General features: G+C 47.0%; 1 protein-coding gene across 2 annotated transcripts in view; it reads right to left on the bottom strand.

The window, feature by feature from the left end:
• Window positions 1-8973, bottom strand: part of LOC115461744 (fatty acid-binding protein, intestinal-like) — a 961316-nt gene extending 952343 nt beyond the window's left edge. For both annotated transcript variants that reach the window (XM_030191785.1, XM_030191783.1), the window contains exon 1: window positions 8847-8973. In XM_030191785.1, the coding sequence (XP_030047645.1) occupies window positions 8847-8913 (67 nt within the window). In that variant the 5' untranslated portion in view covers window positions 8914-8973. The remainder of the gene's footprint in view (window positions 1-8846) is intronic.
• Between the last annotated feature and the right edge of the window lie 10203 nt (window positions 8974-19176).

Raw genomic sequence — 19176 nt, 5'->3', positions numbered from 1 at the left:
GAAAGCCAGGGGCAGTTCCTCTTGCACATCCTCGGCTAATGCCTCCCACGACAGGCTTTTGACATAATGTTGCAGCTGCCAATAGTGAAAATAATCTCCAGGGGTGAAAAGGCCAAGTCCTTGCAATTTCAGAAATGAATACAACTGTCCTTCTCTAGTAACGATCTGTTGCAAATATATCGTGTCTCGAGCTTTCCATTTGCTAAAGACCTTGTACAGCTGACCGGGTGGGAAACCTGGGTTCCCAATTATTGGTAAAAGTGGAGTTGTTTTTGGGACTGTCTAGTCCCTCTGGCTATGGAGAATGACTGGGTTCGAGCACCGTTAATAAGCACCACGGCCCGGGGGTCCGAGTACAACGAGCAAATGGCCTCATACGCCCATCCCTGGATTCCGATGTGTCGAAGTACTGTAAACATGTATTCCCAGCCCACTTTGTCAAATGCTTTCTCAGCATCTAAGCTGAGAAGCATCGCATTCCAACCTTTGTGCTGACACTGAGCCATAGCCAATAGCAGCCACCGCACGTTGACCCCCGAGCCCCGGTCACGGACAAATCCCACTTGCTCTGGTCCTATAAGCCTAGGCAGCAACTCCTGAAGTCTGTTAGCTAATAATTTTGCCAAGATTTTAACATCAACGTTAATCAAAGATATTGGCTTATATGAGTTTGCCAAGTCTCCAGGTCTCCCAGGCTTATGGAGCAAGGTGATTAGCGCTTCATTTGCATAGGGGGGGAATTGGCCTTGTTCTACTACTTCTTCAAAGTAGGAGTGTAAAGGCCCTACTATGGATGAGTTCAAGATTTTATAAAATTCACTGGTGAAGCCATCTGGTCCCGGGGCAGAGTGGGAAGGCAAAGATTTAATTACGTCTTGTAGCTCTTTCCCTGTTATGGGCCTACTAAGCTCGTCTACCTCTAGCTCTGTTAACTTTGGCAGCCACACGTTCTGTAAGTAACTCTCTACTTTGTCTAAGGAGGGGGGAGCATGCGATTTATATAGCTCGCTGTAAAATTGCTTAAATATGTCCGCGACTTCTTTTCTACCATTTTGGACCTTCCCAGTATGATCTCTTACCGCAACTATCACGTGCGATCCACCCAAAGACTTGACCATCCTTGCAAGGACTGCTCCCGTCCTATTGCCATGGCACAGCAGTTTATATTTCCTCAGCACCAAGGCCTTAGATGCCCTTTCGTGGAGCAAGGAATTTAGTGTTATTTGGATCGAAAGTAATTGTTCCCGCGAGTGCTGTGACGGAGCTGCCATATATCTGCGTTTTGCTTTCTTAAGCTGCGACTCTAAGTTTAGGATCGCCCCAGCTATACGGCGGTCTCTTTTTGCTGTGTACGCGATTACTGCTCCCTATGTTCTTCATTGTGCTGCCCATACTCATCCCAATTATCCATGAGGTACCTCGTAAACTCTAGGTCCGATGCCAGATAGGAGGGGAAGCGCCATCCTGCCCCCCCCCCTCCTCTCGGGTCTTGGTCTTCTAAGTCCACCCAAACCATTGAGTGGTCTGTTATCTCCTCTGGCCCTATTTCCGCCACTCCCACCCGGGGAACACTCTACGGTCTACTAAAGATGTAGTCAATGCGTGACATCGTCCCATGCGCCCGCGATAGATGAGTATAATCGCGCTCCTCGGGATGCAGGGCGCGCCACGCATCGACCACATCCAGCGACCGTGCTAGTTGTGAAAGAGCTCTGGACTCCGGCCCTTCTCTAATTGCCTGCCTAGGGGCTGAGCAGTCCATCAAAGGGTCAGCCACTAAGTTAAAGTCCCCCAATACCAAAAGTGGTAAAGAGCTATGCTGGAGGCATTTTTGGGTTATGCGGTCATAAAAAGATCTGTCATAAAGGTTTGGGCCATATACTGCTACCACCAGGTGTTCCATATGTTTTAACCACACATGAACCATGACATATCGTTGCGCACCCCCCCCCCAGGTGCAGCATGGCGCACACACCCCCCCCCCTCCGGAGTGAATTCTTACTTGTGGGGGACGGGTGGGAGTGCCGATCCGCCCCAAGTGCATGTCGCTCGGAGCTGCGTCGGCTCCGCTGGTTCACTGCTCTCTCTGCCCCGGAACAGGAAGTAACCTGTTGTACAGTTTTTACTCTCTCAGTTGCCCCCCTAAGTTTTTTTTTTACCGTTCTTCTCATTTTATCATAGTCTCCTTTTTTAAAGTTAAACGCTAACGTATTTGACTTTCTGTGTACAGTTACTTCAAGGTCGATATCAAAACTGATCATATTATGATCATTGTTATCAAGCGGCCCCAGTACCATAATGTCCCTCACCAGATCATGCGCTCCACTAAGGACCAAGTCTAGAATTTTTCCTTCTCTCGTCGGCTCCTGCACCAGCTGCTCCATAAAGCTGTCCTTGATTTCATCAAGGAATTGTACCTCTCTAGCGTGTCCCGATGTTACATTTACCCAGTCTATATTTGGATAATTGAAGTCACCCATTATTATCACATTGCCCATTTTGTTCGCGTCTCTGATTTCTTTTATCATTTCTGCGTCTACCTGCTCGTCCTGGCAAGGAGGACGGTAGTACACTCCTATCACCGTTTTTTTCCCTTTTATACATGGAATTTCAACCCACAATGATTCAAAGGTGTGACTTGTGTCCTGCTGAATTTGTAATCTGTCTGAGTCAAGGCTCTCGTTAATATACAATGCTAGCCCTCCACCAGTCCGGTCCACCCTATCACTACGATATACTTTGTACCCCGGTATGACATTGTCCCACTGGTTATCCTCCTTCCACTAGGTCTCAGTAATGCCTATTATATCCAATTTTTCATTTAGTGCAATATATTCCAACTCTCCCATCTTATTTCTTAGACTCCAAGCATTTGCATATAGACATTTCAGAGTATGTTTGTTGTTCCTATTTGCATGATGCTTAGTACCTGACACTATTGATTTGCCATCTTTTGTCTGATCTTTAGTTGTATTTAAGGGCACCTGGCCTACCACAGTCTGTTGTGCAACCTCACTATCCAGAAACCCTATCTTTCCTGTTTGTGAGGTATCTTTGCAAGATACCTTTTCCCGAACCATGCGCTTTTGAGCGACTGTCGGCCTTCCCCCCATTTCTAGTTTAAAAGCTGCTCTATCTCCTTTTTAAATGCCGACGCCAGCAACCTGGTCCCACCCTGGTTAAGGTAGAGCCCATCCTTTCGGAATAGGCTCCCACTTCCCCAGAATGTTGCCCAGTTCCTAACAAATCTAAAACCCTCCTCCCTGCACCATCGTCTCATCCACGCATTGAGACTCCGGAGCTCTGCCTGTCTCTTGGGCCCTGCGCGTGGAACAGGTAGCATTTCAGAAAATGGAATGTTGCTACCCTTTGGGTTTCTCCCAGGTACTTGTGACCTGGTTTGGCCAATGATGGAAACAGGATGCTGGGCTTGATGGACCTTTGGTCTGTCCCAGTATGGCAAAACTTATGTACTTGGGATTCTGAATGAAATGTTGCTACTCTTTGAAATTCTGCATGGAATCTTGTTATTCTTTAGAATTCTAGAATCTTGCTACTCTTTGGGGTTCTACATGGAATGTTGCTTCTATTTGTGTTTCTGCCTGGTATTTGTGACCTAGATTGGCCACTGTTGGAAACCTTTGGTCTGTCCCAGTATGGCAAAACATATGATAAGCCGAGGGTGCCTAGTGCTCAAGACCTCAGTTCTAGAAACCTTGTGCCTACAACTCATCCTCCTATGCTAAGTAGGGATGGGTTGTCTTTTGCAGCAACGTGGCTGATGATTCCTAGATTGGCATCGGGGCACACATTCAAACTTGTGTATTTATGTACACAGTATTGGGGAAAGGGCACACTCTTTCTACAGTGTGCATTATTTTTGGCAAAGAAAAATTCCTGTAAACACAGGATGAAAATTCTCTAGCTGCCCATCCCTAGTGGTCAGACATCAAACTGTGAAAGGATGAAGCTCATTGTTTTCTACACATGCTCTCACACAGCCTAATTTATTAAGAGCTTAAAGGGGGCTGGTTCTGGGCTACCCCATCCCAAGTGTCCTGTGCTGGATACATGTAACAGAAATTCTTTAGTCGGAGATTTTGAATGAGTTGGGAGCTTCCATCAGCACTGGAGAGATCTATTAACACATTTAACTCAAATGAAAGCTCTGGAGCATTCTGGAGAGTGAGAAATCAGAAGTGTAAACTTACCTGTATAAGCTCACCCCCCACAATTTCTTGTGTTGTCTTCAGATGTTTCTTGTTATCCTTACGAGTAAAATTGCCTTCCATTATTGCTCCCTTTAGCTTCCAAGAGTCCTAAAACCAGATAGGACATGATGAAGTCACAAATCCTGGCCTCTGACCGAGAGGCATATTTGATAGAACCTAGTACCTGGACAGCAACAAGGGTGGGAGCAGTTATCACTGATAAGATACCTGAACTAAGATTGTAACCAGGGGTGTGCTGGTAAACAACGGGCTCTCTCTCCGGGCATAGCCAGCTCTGCAATTTTTTTTTTTTGGGGGGGGGGGGGGAGAACGCATGCCTCTCTCTCCCTCCTCCCTTTGTGCGGGCACACTAGGCATACCTTTGATGGCAGGGATGTTGAGCCACACCAATTAATAAATTGACCGCCACCACTCCCTGCCAGTGGCGTTGCTACGTGGGGCCACGGGGGCCTGGGCCCCTCCAAAAAAAAATTTCCTCTGGGCCCCTGGTTTTACTGGCGTGGGACCCCAACCCCCGCCAGCTGAAGCGTTGTCCAGTGCCGGTCTCTGGCACTGCCGCGTTGCCTACCCTGCTCTTTCCCTTATGTCTGGCATGCTCCTTTTAGTAAACTAAGCATGCAGGACATGAGGGGAAGACAGAACAGGGCCAGAGACCAGCGGTGAACAATGCTTCAGTTGGCAGGGGTTGGGGACCCCCGCCAGCCAACGTATTGGCTACGGCACTGGGTGGGGAGTGGCATGGTGGTGGGGGGCAGCAAGGCAGCGGGTCGGCAGCAGGGCTACAGACCAATATGTGCCCCCCCACCCTGGGCTCTGGCCCCCTCCCACTGTGAGGTCTGGCTACGCCACTGCTGCTTGTTTCTAGCTCTGACCAGTATGCTGGGACTTCTCCCAGCCTGCTGCTCAGAGCTGGAAACAAAGAGCTGAGAGCAGCAGCAGTCTATTTACTTGGGGCTCAGCATCTCCACCTGCAAAATAAAGGAGAATTCAGGAGGGGGGCTGAGCCCACGTTTTGGGAGCCAGTTCTTAAAGTAGCCACAGGGGTCCTACTTTAACAAACAGCTCTCGCGAGCCTCTGACAGCCCACTACACGTCACCGATTGTAACACCGCATTTGGTATTCCAGAGGAGATCAAGCCACACCTAACAGAACCTAAGCAATTAGCACAGCTCTGCCCATTCCCTCTCCTCCTGGTATAGGCTGGTGGGGTCCTGAACTCCACAGAGCAACAAGCACCTCTACACCAGGACGCTATTGGTTCATGCACTGAGAAGAGATTCAAAAAGAATGACAGCCAAACAGCCTACTGGACTCTGCATCTCTCACCTTCCCCATCCCAAAATTTATCCCTGGTGATCCAGTGGACCCCTCACCTCCTCCCACCAGAGCTTTAAAGATAGAAGGCAGGAGTGAGGCCTACTCATTACTACCTCTACTATCATCTTGAAAAATCTATAAACTTCAACGCTCAGCACTCTGCGGCTACGAATGAAAAATGGCAGCACATCCCAGGGGGCACCATATGGTATCAGCCGCTATCATTTAAAAAAAAACCCAAAAACATGGTGGCACAGAGGCAGAAGCGAGTGAGTGTCCTCTTGTGGAAAGGGGAGCTGTAAGAGAGGAGGCAGTTCAGGGATCCCAGGAAAGTGCAGTACCTCATGTCACCTTAGATCACTCTCTGCTCTTGCACTAGATTTTACTGTGCTTTACAGAGGGGAACATTCTAGGCTCCTGAACAGTCTGAAGGACATTCAAGGCCATCCGTGATTATAGTACCTAGAAGGAAACCTCAGTTGGCAGGAAAACAATTAAAATCTGTATTGATTTGCCAGAAAACCTAAAGCATTCAAAGCAAGACATGCTATCAGATCCCAAAAGCAGCAGGTGTTGTGTCATGTGTAGATACCACAGCAGTGTTATTCTGTGGTAAGGTAGTGCTGTCTGTTAGATTCACCCCATTCTCCTCAGGACAAGGTATTAGATTTGCCTTCCCTGGACCAGCTGTTCACAGCACCCCTCTTACCACAAGCTTTGTGCCAAAAGACAGGCTAAACTCAAACGTCCCTTCGATTTTGAAAAAGATATCTGAGTCATTGTAATTGCTATATTCATGGATACTGAATTGCTTTCCTGCTTGATTTCGAGTTTCATGTTGTCGTGAGCTGCTAATTTCCTCTTCTCTGCATCCAAACCTGCAAAAAGAGAACAGGTAATTAAATTTGCTGATGACACAAAGTTATTCAAAGTCGTTAAATCGCGACAGGATTGTGAAAAATTACAAGAGGACCTTACGAGACTGGGAGACTGGGCGGCTAAATGGCAGATGATGTTTAATGTGAGCAAGTGCAAGGTGATGCATGTGGGAAAAAAGAACCCGAATTATAGCTACGTCATGCAAGGTTCCACGTTAGGAGTTACGGACCAAGAAAGGGATCTGGGTGTCGTCGTCGATAACACACTGAAACCTTCTGCTCAGTGTGCTGCTGCGGCTAAGAAAGCGAATAGAATGTTGGGTATTATTAGGAAAGGTATGGAAAACAGGTGTGAGGATGTTATAATGCCATTGTATCGCTCCATGGTGCGACCGCACCTTGATTATTGTGTTCAATTCTGGTCGCCGCAACTCAAGAAAGATATAGTAGAATTGGAAAAGGTGCAGCGAAGGGCGACTAAAATGATAGCGGGGATGGGACGACTTCCCTATGAAGAAAGACTAAGGAGGCTAGGGCTATACAGCTTGGAGAAGAGACAGCTGAGGGGAGACATTATAGAGGTATATAAAATAATGAGTGGAGTGGAACAGTTGGATGTGAAGCGTCTGTTCACGCTTTCCAAAAATACTAGGACTAGGGGGCATGCGATGAAACTACAGTATAGTAAATTTAAAACAAATTGGAGAAAATTTTTCTTCACCCAACGTGTAATTAAACTCTGGAATTCGTTGCCGGAGAAAGTGGTGAAGGTGGTTAGCTTAGCAGAGTTTAAAAAGGGGTTGGACGGATTCCTAAAGGACAAGTCCATAAACCGCTACTAAACGGACTTGGAAAAATCCAAAATTCCAGGAATAACATGTATAGAATGTTTGTACGTTTGGGAAGCTTGCCAGGTGCCCTTGGCCTGGATTGGCCGCTGTCGTGGACAGGATGCTGGGCTCGATGGACCCTTGGTCTTTTCCCAGTATGGCATTACTTATGTACTTATGTACCTAGGCCAGTGGGAGGGGGAAAAATTCTTCCATATGGATGTGCAGGAGGCAAGTGCCTCTATCTTCCCCCACCCCACCCACTCAGGCTGGGGAGAGCCCACGGGGAGGGGGATGCACAGCAGAGGATCAGTACATGCTTAGAGCTCTGTACCTTTCAGTTACACATGGATACTGGAGTGGAATAAATGGAATGAGCTGAAGGGTCTCAAGAAGTCTTCTATATGAGGTAGAGCTGCCAAGTTATCCACTCCAGTCCTGGATTTCTGCCAACCTCATCTGGTGCATTATGGGACCTACAGCACTGATTTCAATGGATAAAATCATAGACTACAAATGCTACACTGCTTTGGGATGGAAGTTTAAAACCAGGACCGTCCAAAGTCTCCCTCCTGGAATGGGTAACTTGGCCGTTCTGTGTGAGAGCAGGACAAGCCCAAGAGGTCAGCTTAGAACCTTCATACTCACAATGTGCCTCATCTCATCATCTTTTAAAAACAGGGAAAGAGCTTTAATGCACTTAGGTTAGTGTTACTGATTAGCTCCTTTTCCATCATCCAGGCCTGGTTTTATTCTCACTGCCCACTGAGGCTTTTCCTAAGAAAAGGGAGATAAGTCCATGAAGGCAACAGGTAAAACCAGGCCTGGATCAACAGTTGTCAACTTCCTTGTATTCAGATGTGCCATCTATGCTGGTGAAGCTAACTTTTGAAAATGATTGGGCTGCTACTGCATTCAACCCCTGTGCCTAGAATGGTTACAATAAGGCTGCCAACTAGATCCAGTTGATTCAGTCCTGGGTTTACCCCGTTGTAGCTTTGCATGGGGGAGGGGACCCAGGACTCGATCAACCTTCTTACAATTCCTGTTTTAGATGCAGATTTCCCCAATCCCCCTCCTTTATAATTGGTACCACACCCATACAATCAGATTTTCATATTCCACATTAGGTGAAAGCTGCTGTGGAAAAAAAGATTACAAGTAAAACAGCAGCACCCTGATGATTACAAACAGAGCAGATGAACAGCACAATCTAATCAGCTTTGCCTCCCTAACAGCTGGGTCGCTATTAGGACACTCCGTACCTTGTTAGAAGGAAATGTGACAGATACTGTTCTAAGAAGGACCACCTCCAATTTATACAAAATGTGGGTTTCTTATTCCTTAGTCCCCACAGCTGCACTCCGTCTGCTTCTATTGCTCTGGAATGAGGTGTCAGAGAGGTTGAAAATACCCCCTGGTGCTGTCACTCCAAAGGAGGAAGGTGTTACCACATTTAATCAAATTCCCTCTGTGAGGCTGTGGGATAAAGAAAGCCCACCACCCCCTACAAAGCATGCACCAGCCCTGCAAACAAGAGATACGTTTTGTTTCTTATTCTGCACTGAGTAGACTAGATCCAGCTCACCCATCTTTTCCAAGAACTTCTCATAGTTGTCACTGCGATCCACCTTCCAGGTCCCATCAAAAGACATGCTGGAGAGTGAATGAGAAGAAGCTGGGCTCAACCTGAGATGGAGTCCCTGGTCAGCTGCAATTTACACACTTACTTATCTGAGCTTCAATTAAGCTACTGAGGTGGCTGGCTAAAGCTCAGGGTCCGGTTATCTGCTCTGTTGCCCACCCACTGACCCCCACCCAGAGCTGGAAGCCTGGTACCTGCTGTTCTGGAAGGGTGATGTTCTTTTTAGTAACTACAGCTTAGATGCTCCCAGAGAGGGCAGAAAGAAAGAGGCCGGCCGGTTAGGGAGAGGCCGATCACAACTGAGCTGAGGGCTAACGAGGGTTAAGGTAGAAGGGAAAGGGTTTTGAGGCTGGAGAGCAAGGAAAGGGTTAAGGTCAGCGTGGGCAGTTGGGAAAAATTTTTCCCACCCCAAATCGGCTCTAAACCAGCCCAAAACCCACCCAAAGTCAAACCCCGCCTCCAACGTCACCGACCTTGCCTCCAACATCACCGCCCCGCCCCCAATGTCACTGACCCCCACCCCCTGACGTCACCTCTGATGTCATTAACCCCGCCCCTGATGTCAACCCTACCCCGGAAAAGCTTCTATTGGACCAATAGAAGCTCCGGAAAAAGCGCAAACCCCGCACAGCTGCAACGAAAAAGAAGCCCAATTTCCCGCAGCCCGCAGCCTTCGAAAATTTTCAGCATCCTGGCTTAAAAACCAGCCCAATTGGGTGGGAAACCCACCCATCTGGCAACACTGGTTAAGGTAAGGAAGGGTGGGAGGGGAAGTAGGGGGATATAAAGTAGGGTTGCTGTGGTAGGGATTCGTCAGCAGCTGGAAGGAGAGGTTGGTGAAAGGAGCTGAAATACCTGAATGCAGTTTGAAGAGAGCTAGCTGTTTTTTCTCCTGGCAGGCACTGCCTTTGCTCCTTGCAGCGATTGTTGGGCTCTGCAGGTAATAGGAGGGTTTTGGTGGTTCTTTAAAAAAACGAAGCAAAGTGAATAAGAACAGGCGGATGGGGCAGCAAAGATGTAGGAAGCCAGGGAGGGGGAGGGGGTTGAGAGATCATGAGGATTTCATGTTGGGATATGGAGGGCTGCACAGTAGCTCCGTTTTTACTGACCTCCTGGGGGTGACGGGAGGTGGAGCAGTCCTCTAGGCTGACATGAGTGGAAGGATGATAGGGAGCCCTCTTGGAACAGGAACTAGATGGCGTATTTTTATTTAATTTGGCGCTCAATAGGGGGATGGGGCAGGTTCAGTTTTCATGGTGTGGTGGAATTTTTGCTCAGCCCAGATTAGAACAAGCCTTCCAATGTTTTTCATTAATCCCAGCACATGGCTCAGGAGCGTTGGGTTCGCGCCATTTTGGGCATTGAGCGGGAATTCCTGCGCGCCTTTTTCTCATGACGTCTGCTACTGATGCAATTTTTATTCGCTGTTTATTGTAGGCTGAAATGTCGCCGTCTGCCTGCAGATGGCAGACTTGCATAGTAAATGGATCCTATGTGAGGTATATTGAGAATTTTTTCATTCTGGCTGGGTTTTTTGCTGCTGACGTTTTCAGTTTTCTTGGGCTCCTATTGCTATTATTATCATCTTTATAACACTACCAGATGCATGCAGCATATACGGGAGATGTAAGGGGTGATTGTACGGTCGTTTTGTGGGGCAAATATCGGAGGCATTTTGATAAGGGGAATGTTTGTTTGCCGTTTTCATGCATTGCTCTCTATTTTAGTGTTGTGTTTACAGGTATGCCTTCGAAGCGTGCAGCAAAATCAGGAGCCCGGGTTAAATCTGTGGCAGTCCTGGTGACTTCGAGGTCCACTCGCAGCTCTAGGCAGACGCGGACGGCCAGGATGACAACAGAGTCAGTGATGGGGCAATCGTCGTCGGAGATGGATGCTCTTATGACGGAGCTCCGCAAGCAAATTGAGCAGCATGGGCTGGCCTCTGTGACCCAGCAACTGCAGACTATGGGAGCGGGAGCATCGGCGGCTCCTGTATCAGTGGGCTTGCCGGGTCAAACCGGTAGTACAGCTCCATCAGCAGTTCCAGAGGTGTTTCCGATGGGGCTAGGGGTGCTGTCGGTGGCTCAGCAAGGTCAACCTGGAGGACCTGTGCCAGCAGTGGTGCCTATCGGGCCAGAGGCTCTGTCTGGTGAGGGTAAGTCCCCTGGGGCTGCACCACCACAAATCATGTCAGGCCCGTCCATGGAAGAGGTCATTAGGAGGGTCTTAACTGAGTTTGAGGCTCAACCCGGGGCAGGTGGGGCCCCAGTTGTCCGGGAGACCGCTTCTGATGGACGGGTTGCCCCGACCTCGGAGGACTCCTCATTGTCGGCGGTTCCTCAGAGGTCGACGACAGTAGCGGGGACAAGTATGGGGGCAGGGGTAGTTAACTCGCGAAGTGATGTGGTATGTGAGGTGTTTACCTTGTCCAGATGTGTATCTAGGACCATGAAAGAGAAGATTTGGAAGAGGGAATACATTGATATCTTTTCCCTCCTTTTACGGGAGACGGAAGAGGACAGTAGTACGGTGCAAGACAAACTTACTCTGCTGTTTGGGGGAGATAGGAAACCTCGGATATTCCGGTCCCTTACGAATTGGATATCCGCGTTTCATATCTTTATGTCAGTTGTGGTGGAGCGTGATCCCTCCCTGAGCCCATATTTGATTAGATATATAGACTCAATCATGAAAGCCCATAGGCGTTATGGAGGATGGGCTTGGCTAAATTATTACATTAGGTTCCGCAAGAGCATGGCTGATGACCCGTCCATTTCTTGGCAGCATAGGGTTGTGGACTTATGGCTGGAGGAGATGGTAGCTAATAGGCCGTTGTCCGGGTATAGTTTTTGGGACACAACGGGACATAGACCTGGGCAGTCCTTTCTCCAGTCAGGCCAGTCCTTTAGCCAGGCAGGGCAGTCTTTTCTCCAGACAGGGGGAGGGCAGAAGTCGTCTAATTGGCAAGGGGGAAAAGGGGTTTGTCGACTGTTTAATGGGGGACAATGTACCTGGCACCCATGTAAATTTCGTCACTCCTGTGCCAACTGCGGCGGTGGACATTCGGCCCTGCAGTGTAGAGTTGCAAAGGATAAACGAGGCCAGTCTTTCCATCTGGCTCAGTTTGCTGACGGAGCTGGCCCCGTCTCCCATTAAGCTTGAAGCGATGTCACCTTGGCTGGCGCGTTACCCAGATAGGGTGAGCGCGGCTGCGATCGTGCGGGGATTTCAGTGTGGGTACTCTATTCCGTATAGAGGGCCTTTGCTTCAATCTACTGTTTGTCCTAGGAACTCCAAATCCATTGCAACTTGTCCTCGGGTGGTTTCAGAAAAAATAGGTAAGGAACTGCACCTCGGACGGGTGGTGGGCCCTTTCACTTCATCTCCATATACTGTGATGATTATTTCCCCCATTGGGATCATTCCCAAGAAGGATCCGGGTAAATATCGGCTAATTCACAACCTTTCTTACCCTTTGGGACGGTCGCTGAATGACTGTTCAGTGCAATATACTTCTTTGGATCAGGCCATACGGATCATTAGGGACCATGGACCAAAGGCGCATTTAGCTAAAGCGGACATTGAGTCGGCTTTTCGCTTGCTGCCCATATGTCCGGATTCTTTTCATTTATTGGGTTTCAGTTTTGAGGGCAATCTATATTTTGATCGGTGCATGCCAATGGGATGCTCCATTTCCTGTGCCTACTTTGAGCAGTTCAGTACGTTTGTGCACTGGGTGGTGGAGCAGGTAGCCCCTGGGGGGGCTCTGGTCCATTACCTGGATGATTTTTTGTGCATTGGCAGAGATGCTCAGCATTGTGCACAGATGTTGCAAATTTTTTCAGAAGTGGCACGGCAATTTGGCATTCCATTGGCGGCTGATAAAACCGTGGGCCCTTCCCGGGTGTTGACCTTTTTGGGAATTGAGCTGGATGTGGGTAGTCAACATTCGCGCCTTCCTGAGGAGAAGATCCTGAAGTTGTTGGCGGCGCTGCGACAGTTGCGGCAGCTTCGCAAGGCCACGCTGAAACAATTTCAGGAACTACTGGGGCTCTTCCCATGGGCCGTGTTTTTGCACGGAAACTGGCAATGGCGACTAAAGGGGTCACTAGGGAGATTAAGGATGACCTGGGGGTGTGGGAGATTTTTCTGACGCGGTTTAATGGGATATCGTTTTGGCATGATGCCCCTACGACTGCATCCGCCCTTCACCTCTTTACGGATGCAGCAGGCGGGGAGGGTTTTGGTATTTACTTTCGGGGAGCGTGGTGTGCGGCTCGCTGGCCTCAGTCGTGGGTTGAGTTGGGTACTACGAGGGATATTACCTTTGTAGAGCTATTCCCCATCATGGTGACCTTTCACATCTGGGGTCCGGCCTTAGCGAACAGGTCTGTAGTATTCCATTCTGACAATATGGCAGTAGTGGAGGCTATCAACAGACTCTCTGCTCATACTGTACGCACTGTTAACTTGTTTAGGGAAATTGTTTTGCAGTGTTTATGTTTGAATGTTGTGATTTGAGCTCAACATGTGCTGGGCAGAGAAAATGTTTTAGCCGATGCTTTGTTGCGTTTTCAGTTCTCAGATTTCAGAGCTCGCGCGCCTCTGGCCGACCTCAGAGCGACTGCAGTACCGGACAGCGTATGGCGATTTGGCCCGTAGAGGTGTGGCACCTGCTGCTCCAGTCTCTTTCTGAGTCCACGCGGAGAAGATATCTGGCTGCCATCACTTCTTTCCTCAACATCATGTGGGACCTCGGCATTGAGGACGTCTTTAGGGTGGATGCCATTGTTCAGTTTATACTTTTCTCCCGAGCACAGGGAGTTAGTAAGGCACGGGTAGTGGTTACTCTGGCTAGTATTAGCTTCTTCTCCTGAGAGTTGAGAATACGACCCGCCAGTTTGTGGTGACTAGGATGATACGGGGCTGGAGTAGAGAGGAGAGCCAGAGGGGTGATTGGAGGCAACCCATTACACAGAGTGAGTTGCGGCAGTTGTTCAATGCAGCATTGCATGTATGTGCTAGCCCATATGAAGTGTGCCTTTTTCATTCTGCATTTTCCTTGGCTTTTTATGGTGCGCTTAGAGTGAGTGAGCTAGTAGCCAAGTCAAAGTTGGCACCCCCGGTGATGGGTTTGCTACTAGGGGATGTTACCTTGTACGGGTCATCTCTGCAGTTGGTCATTAGAAAGTCCAAGACTGATCAAATGTCCCGGGGAGTACGTTTTCCTTTGCAACAGCAGGGAGATGACGACACCTGCCCGGTACGCACGTTGAGGGCCTATTTGGCACTCCGACCCCCGGGTGGTACCTGGTTGCTGGTTCATGAAAATGGAGCCCCCCTCACCCGCTTTCAGTTCACGCAGGTTTTATCTTTGTGTGTGCAGAGGGCGGGTATGCCGCCATGGTGTTTCAGTTCACATTCCTTTAGAATAGGGGCGGCCTGAGCAGCAAATCATGAATGTGGGTCGCTGGAAGTCCAAAGTGTACAAGACCTACATTCGACCCCGGGTTGCTGGGTTGTCCGACTGTTAAGTTTGTTTGCTTACAGCTACCCTCAAATTTATCCTGTTACTGCTTGTCTTCTGTTCTGTCATTATTCACTATTCATTAATATTTGCTTCGCCTATTAGAGGTGGCCTGGTGGGCAGGCGAAGGATTTGGATTTGCGGCCACTCCTTTGTCTATTGGGCTAGTAGGAGGGCTGCGGTACGACCGACAGGGGAGAACTTGGGGTTTTATTCTGGGCAGGTATCTATTATGTGGTTGGGCTTGAGAGGCATGCGATGGGCGCAGCTATTGCCCACCCTGTTATGGCGGTTCCAGTCACAGGCTGCTCTGCATATTTTGATCTTGCATTTGGGAGGTAATGATTTGGCTCAAGTTAATGGGATCCTCCTGTTGAAGACCATGCAGCGGGATCTGTTACAGTTGGCAGGTATATGTCCCCAGGTACGCCTGGTGTGGTCGGATATTCTCCCCCGCAGGGTATGGAGGAGTGAGCGGCGTCATGCTGCAGTGGAGATGACCAGGAAAAAACTTAATAAGTGGATGGCCAAGTTTATGCCCAGTTTGAAGGGTCATGTTATCACCCATAGCCTTATTAAGGAATCATGTGAGGGTTTATACAAGCCTGATGGGGTTCATTTATCGGATATCGGGCTTGACATCCTGAATTCCGAGTGGCAGGATTATATTGAAGCCATGACTGGGTTCCATACTTGCTAATTGGGTTTGGGCCGCAGCCAGGTGGGTTGTGGGGGAGCTCACGGCAAACGAGGTTTCGTTACCGTGAGCAGTGGCGGTGATTATCCGGGGACTCTGGTGGTACACAGCAAGTGAGCGCAGAACACTGTTATGTTATTGGTGAATAATTGCCCAAATGTTAAGTGCAATACGAAGTACAATGTTATGCCTGAAGGTCGGGCAGGTTTACAGTTAATTCTGTGGGCTTATGGCTCGTCTCCTGGCTTGGACGGCCCGGAGGCCAAGAACTTATCCGGGGCGTATCCTTAAACGGGATACACCATAGTCATCGGGTGCTATAAGAAAGCACAGGTCGGCGGTGGGTGTGCTCAGACGGCCCCACCAGCAGCGGATTGGGGCGCATCATGAAGTAAAGCTGTGTACCCCAGGGCTTGAATTTGACAAGTTAAAAGAAGTTATGTATTACGGTAACATGTTAAGTTGCATTATGTGTAATAGAGTTTTAAGTGCCTGGCTGGGGCCTTACTAAATTCCAAATTTAGTCGAAAAAGTGGCTTCTGAGTATTATTGGGGATTATAGGGGATGAGAGTGTATGCCGAATGCTCCAGTTGAGGCTTCCAGGTACCTGGCATGCTCAGTGTATGGCAGGCAGCCATTCCTCTCTGCCCTGCAGCCAGCTCTCCTGCCTTTCACCTTGTCCCTTCAAAAGGTCCTGCCTGTTCCTTCCCACCCAGGAGGAAAGGTGAGGCACAGCTAAGATCACTTCCCAGCTCTCTCGCCTTTAAAATGTTCCCTGGTTTTAGGGACCGATATAAACGAATCCCCAAACCAGGTGGCACTAAACCTCCTCCCTGCCCCCCAAAGCATCATGGATATCCTCCCCCCCTCCCCCCTCCCCTTTTTTAGTTCAAATTTTTTCATTAATTTTTTTAAACTAACATAACAAAACATTGTATACAAAACGATGTTCCATCAGATAAATACATTACATACTCAAATGAATAGAACTATGAAAACAATTATGGAAAAAAACAATTTTAAGATACAAATAAAATGTTTTAAAGGGAGATGCTGTATACAGAGATAATAAACTGGTAGTTTTCTGTGAATGTCATAGAACGTCAATGTGATTGCAAATCTTGTTTTATATATGTATCCAAAGGTTTCCATGTCCAAAGAATGGTTATTTGTTTTTTCAGCACATTTTAATTCATATTTTGATATCATACATACTGTGTTCCACCAGAATGAAGCATCTAACACGTTTGCATTTTTCCAGTTGCCTAGAATCATCTGCAGGGCGATAGAGATTAAAATATCAAAAAGCTTGAGATTTGACTTCTGCACATCTAACTGAGGATGTGCCAAATGTAAAATTATTATATCAATGGAGACCTGGGATGTAATTCCAAATTTCCATTCAGAACAACCTAATCATTGGACAGAAATATATAGCATATGGGTTAATGTACCTTCGGATTTGGTACAACGCCAACAAGAGTTGTTAGGGGAGAGACCCACTTTCCATTTGTTCATAGGGATCCAAATTGCCCCATGTAGTAGAAAGTAACGGGATTGTGCCCTGCTGGTGGAATGAGTTGACCTATTTACTTTGAGCCATAAATGAGACCAATCAATATTATCAATTTGTATATCCAGGTCCTTAAGCCAAACATCTTCAATACCAATGGAACGTGAAACATGGAATATGTTCAGAACTTTATAAAATGCTGACATTAATTTACCTTTGGGAAATAGAGAAACGCAGAAATCATGTAAATCGGGTGATTTTGATAAAGAAGTTAGATCGATAATACTTTTTTCATAGCGTGTGTTAACTGTAACCACTGAAACAGTTGGTTGACAGGTAGGTCATATTTAACATAGTAACATAGTAAATGACGGCAGATAAAGACCTGAATGGTCCATCCAGTCTGTCCAACAAGATAAACTCATTTTACATGGTATGTGATACTTTCTATGTATACCAGAGTTTGATTTGTCCCTGCCTTTCTCAGGGCACAGACTGTAAAAGTCCTTCCAGCACTGTTCCTGAACTAACAGTTCTGAAGCCAATATCGAAGCCCCTTAAAATTTACATATCAGGGACAGACCGTAAAAGTCCGCCCTGCACTGATTTTACTCTCAAAAAACTGGCGTTGCCACCCAATCTCCACTTAGATTCCGTAGATCCATTCCTTCTAAACAGGATTCCTTTGTGTTATCCCACTCATGTTTGAATTCCATTACCGTTTTCATCTCCACCACCTCCCGCGGGAGGGAATTCCACGTATTCACCATCCTCTCTGTGAAAAAATATTCCTGACTTTACTCCTGAGTCTGCCCCCCTTGAACCTCAATTCATGTCTGCTAGTTCTACCACCTTCCCGTCTCCGGAAAAGGTTCGCATGCAGTTTAATACCTTTCAAATATTTGAACGTATGTATCATGTCACCCCTGTTTGCATTTGCCGCCCTCTTATAAGCATTCCAAACAACTTTGACAGGATATCCCGGCTGGCAGAATCTTTGATGCATAAGGCCTGCCTGCCTGCTCTCTAAACGCTTCCTTAGAAGAACATAAGTGCTTCAAATGTAAGAGCTGGCCTGTCGGGATATTGTCACATAGATGTTTAGGGTGGAAGCTGGAGTAGTGCAATATCATGTTACAGTCTGTATCTTTCCTGTAGATAGAAGTAGTTAGCCACCCTTCTTCAAGCCTGATCGAAAAATCAATAAAGCATTAATTAGATCAGAAATGCATTCAGCTGCACTGGTGGAGTACCACCACCTACAACACATCCCTATTTATTTATTTATTACATTTGTATCCCACATTTTCCCACCTCTTTGCAGGCTCAATGTGGCTTACAATACATCATGAATAGTGGAAATATATAAGAAAATAGACATTTAGTATTGCAAAAAGATCTTGGGTGACATGATAATGATAAAGCATGATAGTAATATAACAAGAAAAATTCGTAAGGCAGTTCTGGATATATGTGTAGGAGTTCACATTTGTTGATCTTTGTGGTATGCCTTGTTAAAGAGATGGGTCTTCAGTAGTTTGCGGAAGTTAGTTCATAGATCATTTTTAAGTTGTGCGGCAGCGCGTTCCAGAATTGTGTGCTCAAGTAGGAAACGGTTGATGCATGCGTTAGTTTGTATTTTAGACCTTTGCAGTTGGGGAAGTGAAGATTAAGGAATGTGCGGGATGTTTTTTTTTAGCGTTCCTGGGTGGTAAGTCTATCAGGTCTGAAATGTAGGCTGGGGCATCTCCATGAATGATTTTGTGAACTAGGGTACATATTTTGAACGTGATGCGTTCTTTGAGTGGGAGCCAGTGTAGCTTTTCTCGTAGGGGTTTAGCACTTTCAAATTTTGTTTCCCAAATATTTATTTATTTATTTATTTATTGCATTTGTATCCCACATTTTCCCACCTTTTTGCGGTTCAGTGTGGCTTACAATATGAGTTAAATGATGGAAATATAATTTGTTACAGATTGGTTATGGATTACATTGTGCAGAGTTATGCGAGACAATCGAGGTGTCATTAAGGAATGTAATAATGGAACACAAACATTGAAACGTTGGAAGGAGACAATGGGAGCTTAGAGGGCGATAGTAAGGCATGAAGACATATGGTATATATCTTTCTGTGAGTAAAGGTATGAGTGATGTGATATTACGGGAAATGAGAGTTCAGAAGTGGATGTATGATGCATTAATGAACAGTAAGTATGGATTTTATGTGTTTTGGTTCTTTCCGTAAATTTTTTCAAAAAGATGAGTCTAGCTGCAGTGTTCTGGGCTGTCTGAAGTTTCTTGATTATTTGCTTTTTGCAGCCAGCATAGAGTGCGTTGCAATAGTCTAGATGGCTGAGTACCATTGATTGTACCAGGTTACGGAAGACGATTCTTGGGAAGAAAGGTCTTACTCTTTTTAATTTCCACATTGAGTGGAACATTTTCTTGGTTGTGTTTTTCACGTGAGTCTCAAGTGTTAGGTGACGATCAATGGTAACTCCAAGAATTTTTAGGGTGTCCGAAATTGGAAGATTC

This window comes from Microcaecilia unicolor, chromosome 2 (assembly GCF_901765095.1).
Source record: "Microcaecilia unicolor chromosome 2, aMicUni1.1, whole genome shotgun sequence".
In the NCBI taxonomy this organism is placed as follows: domain Eukaryota; kingdom Metazoa; phylum Chordata; class Amphibia; order Gymnophiona; family Siphonopidae; genus Microcaecilia; species Microcaecilia unicolor.
This window is presented reverse-complemented; position numbering and strand designations above follow the sequence as displayed.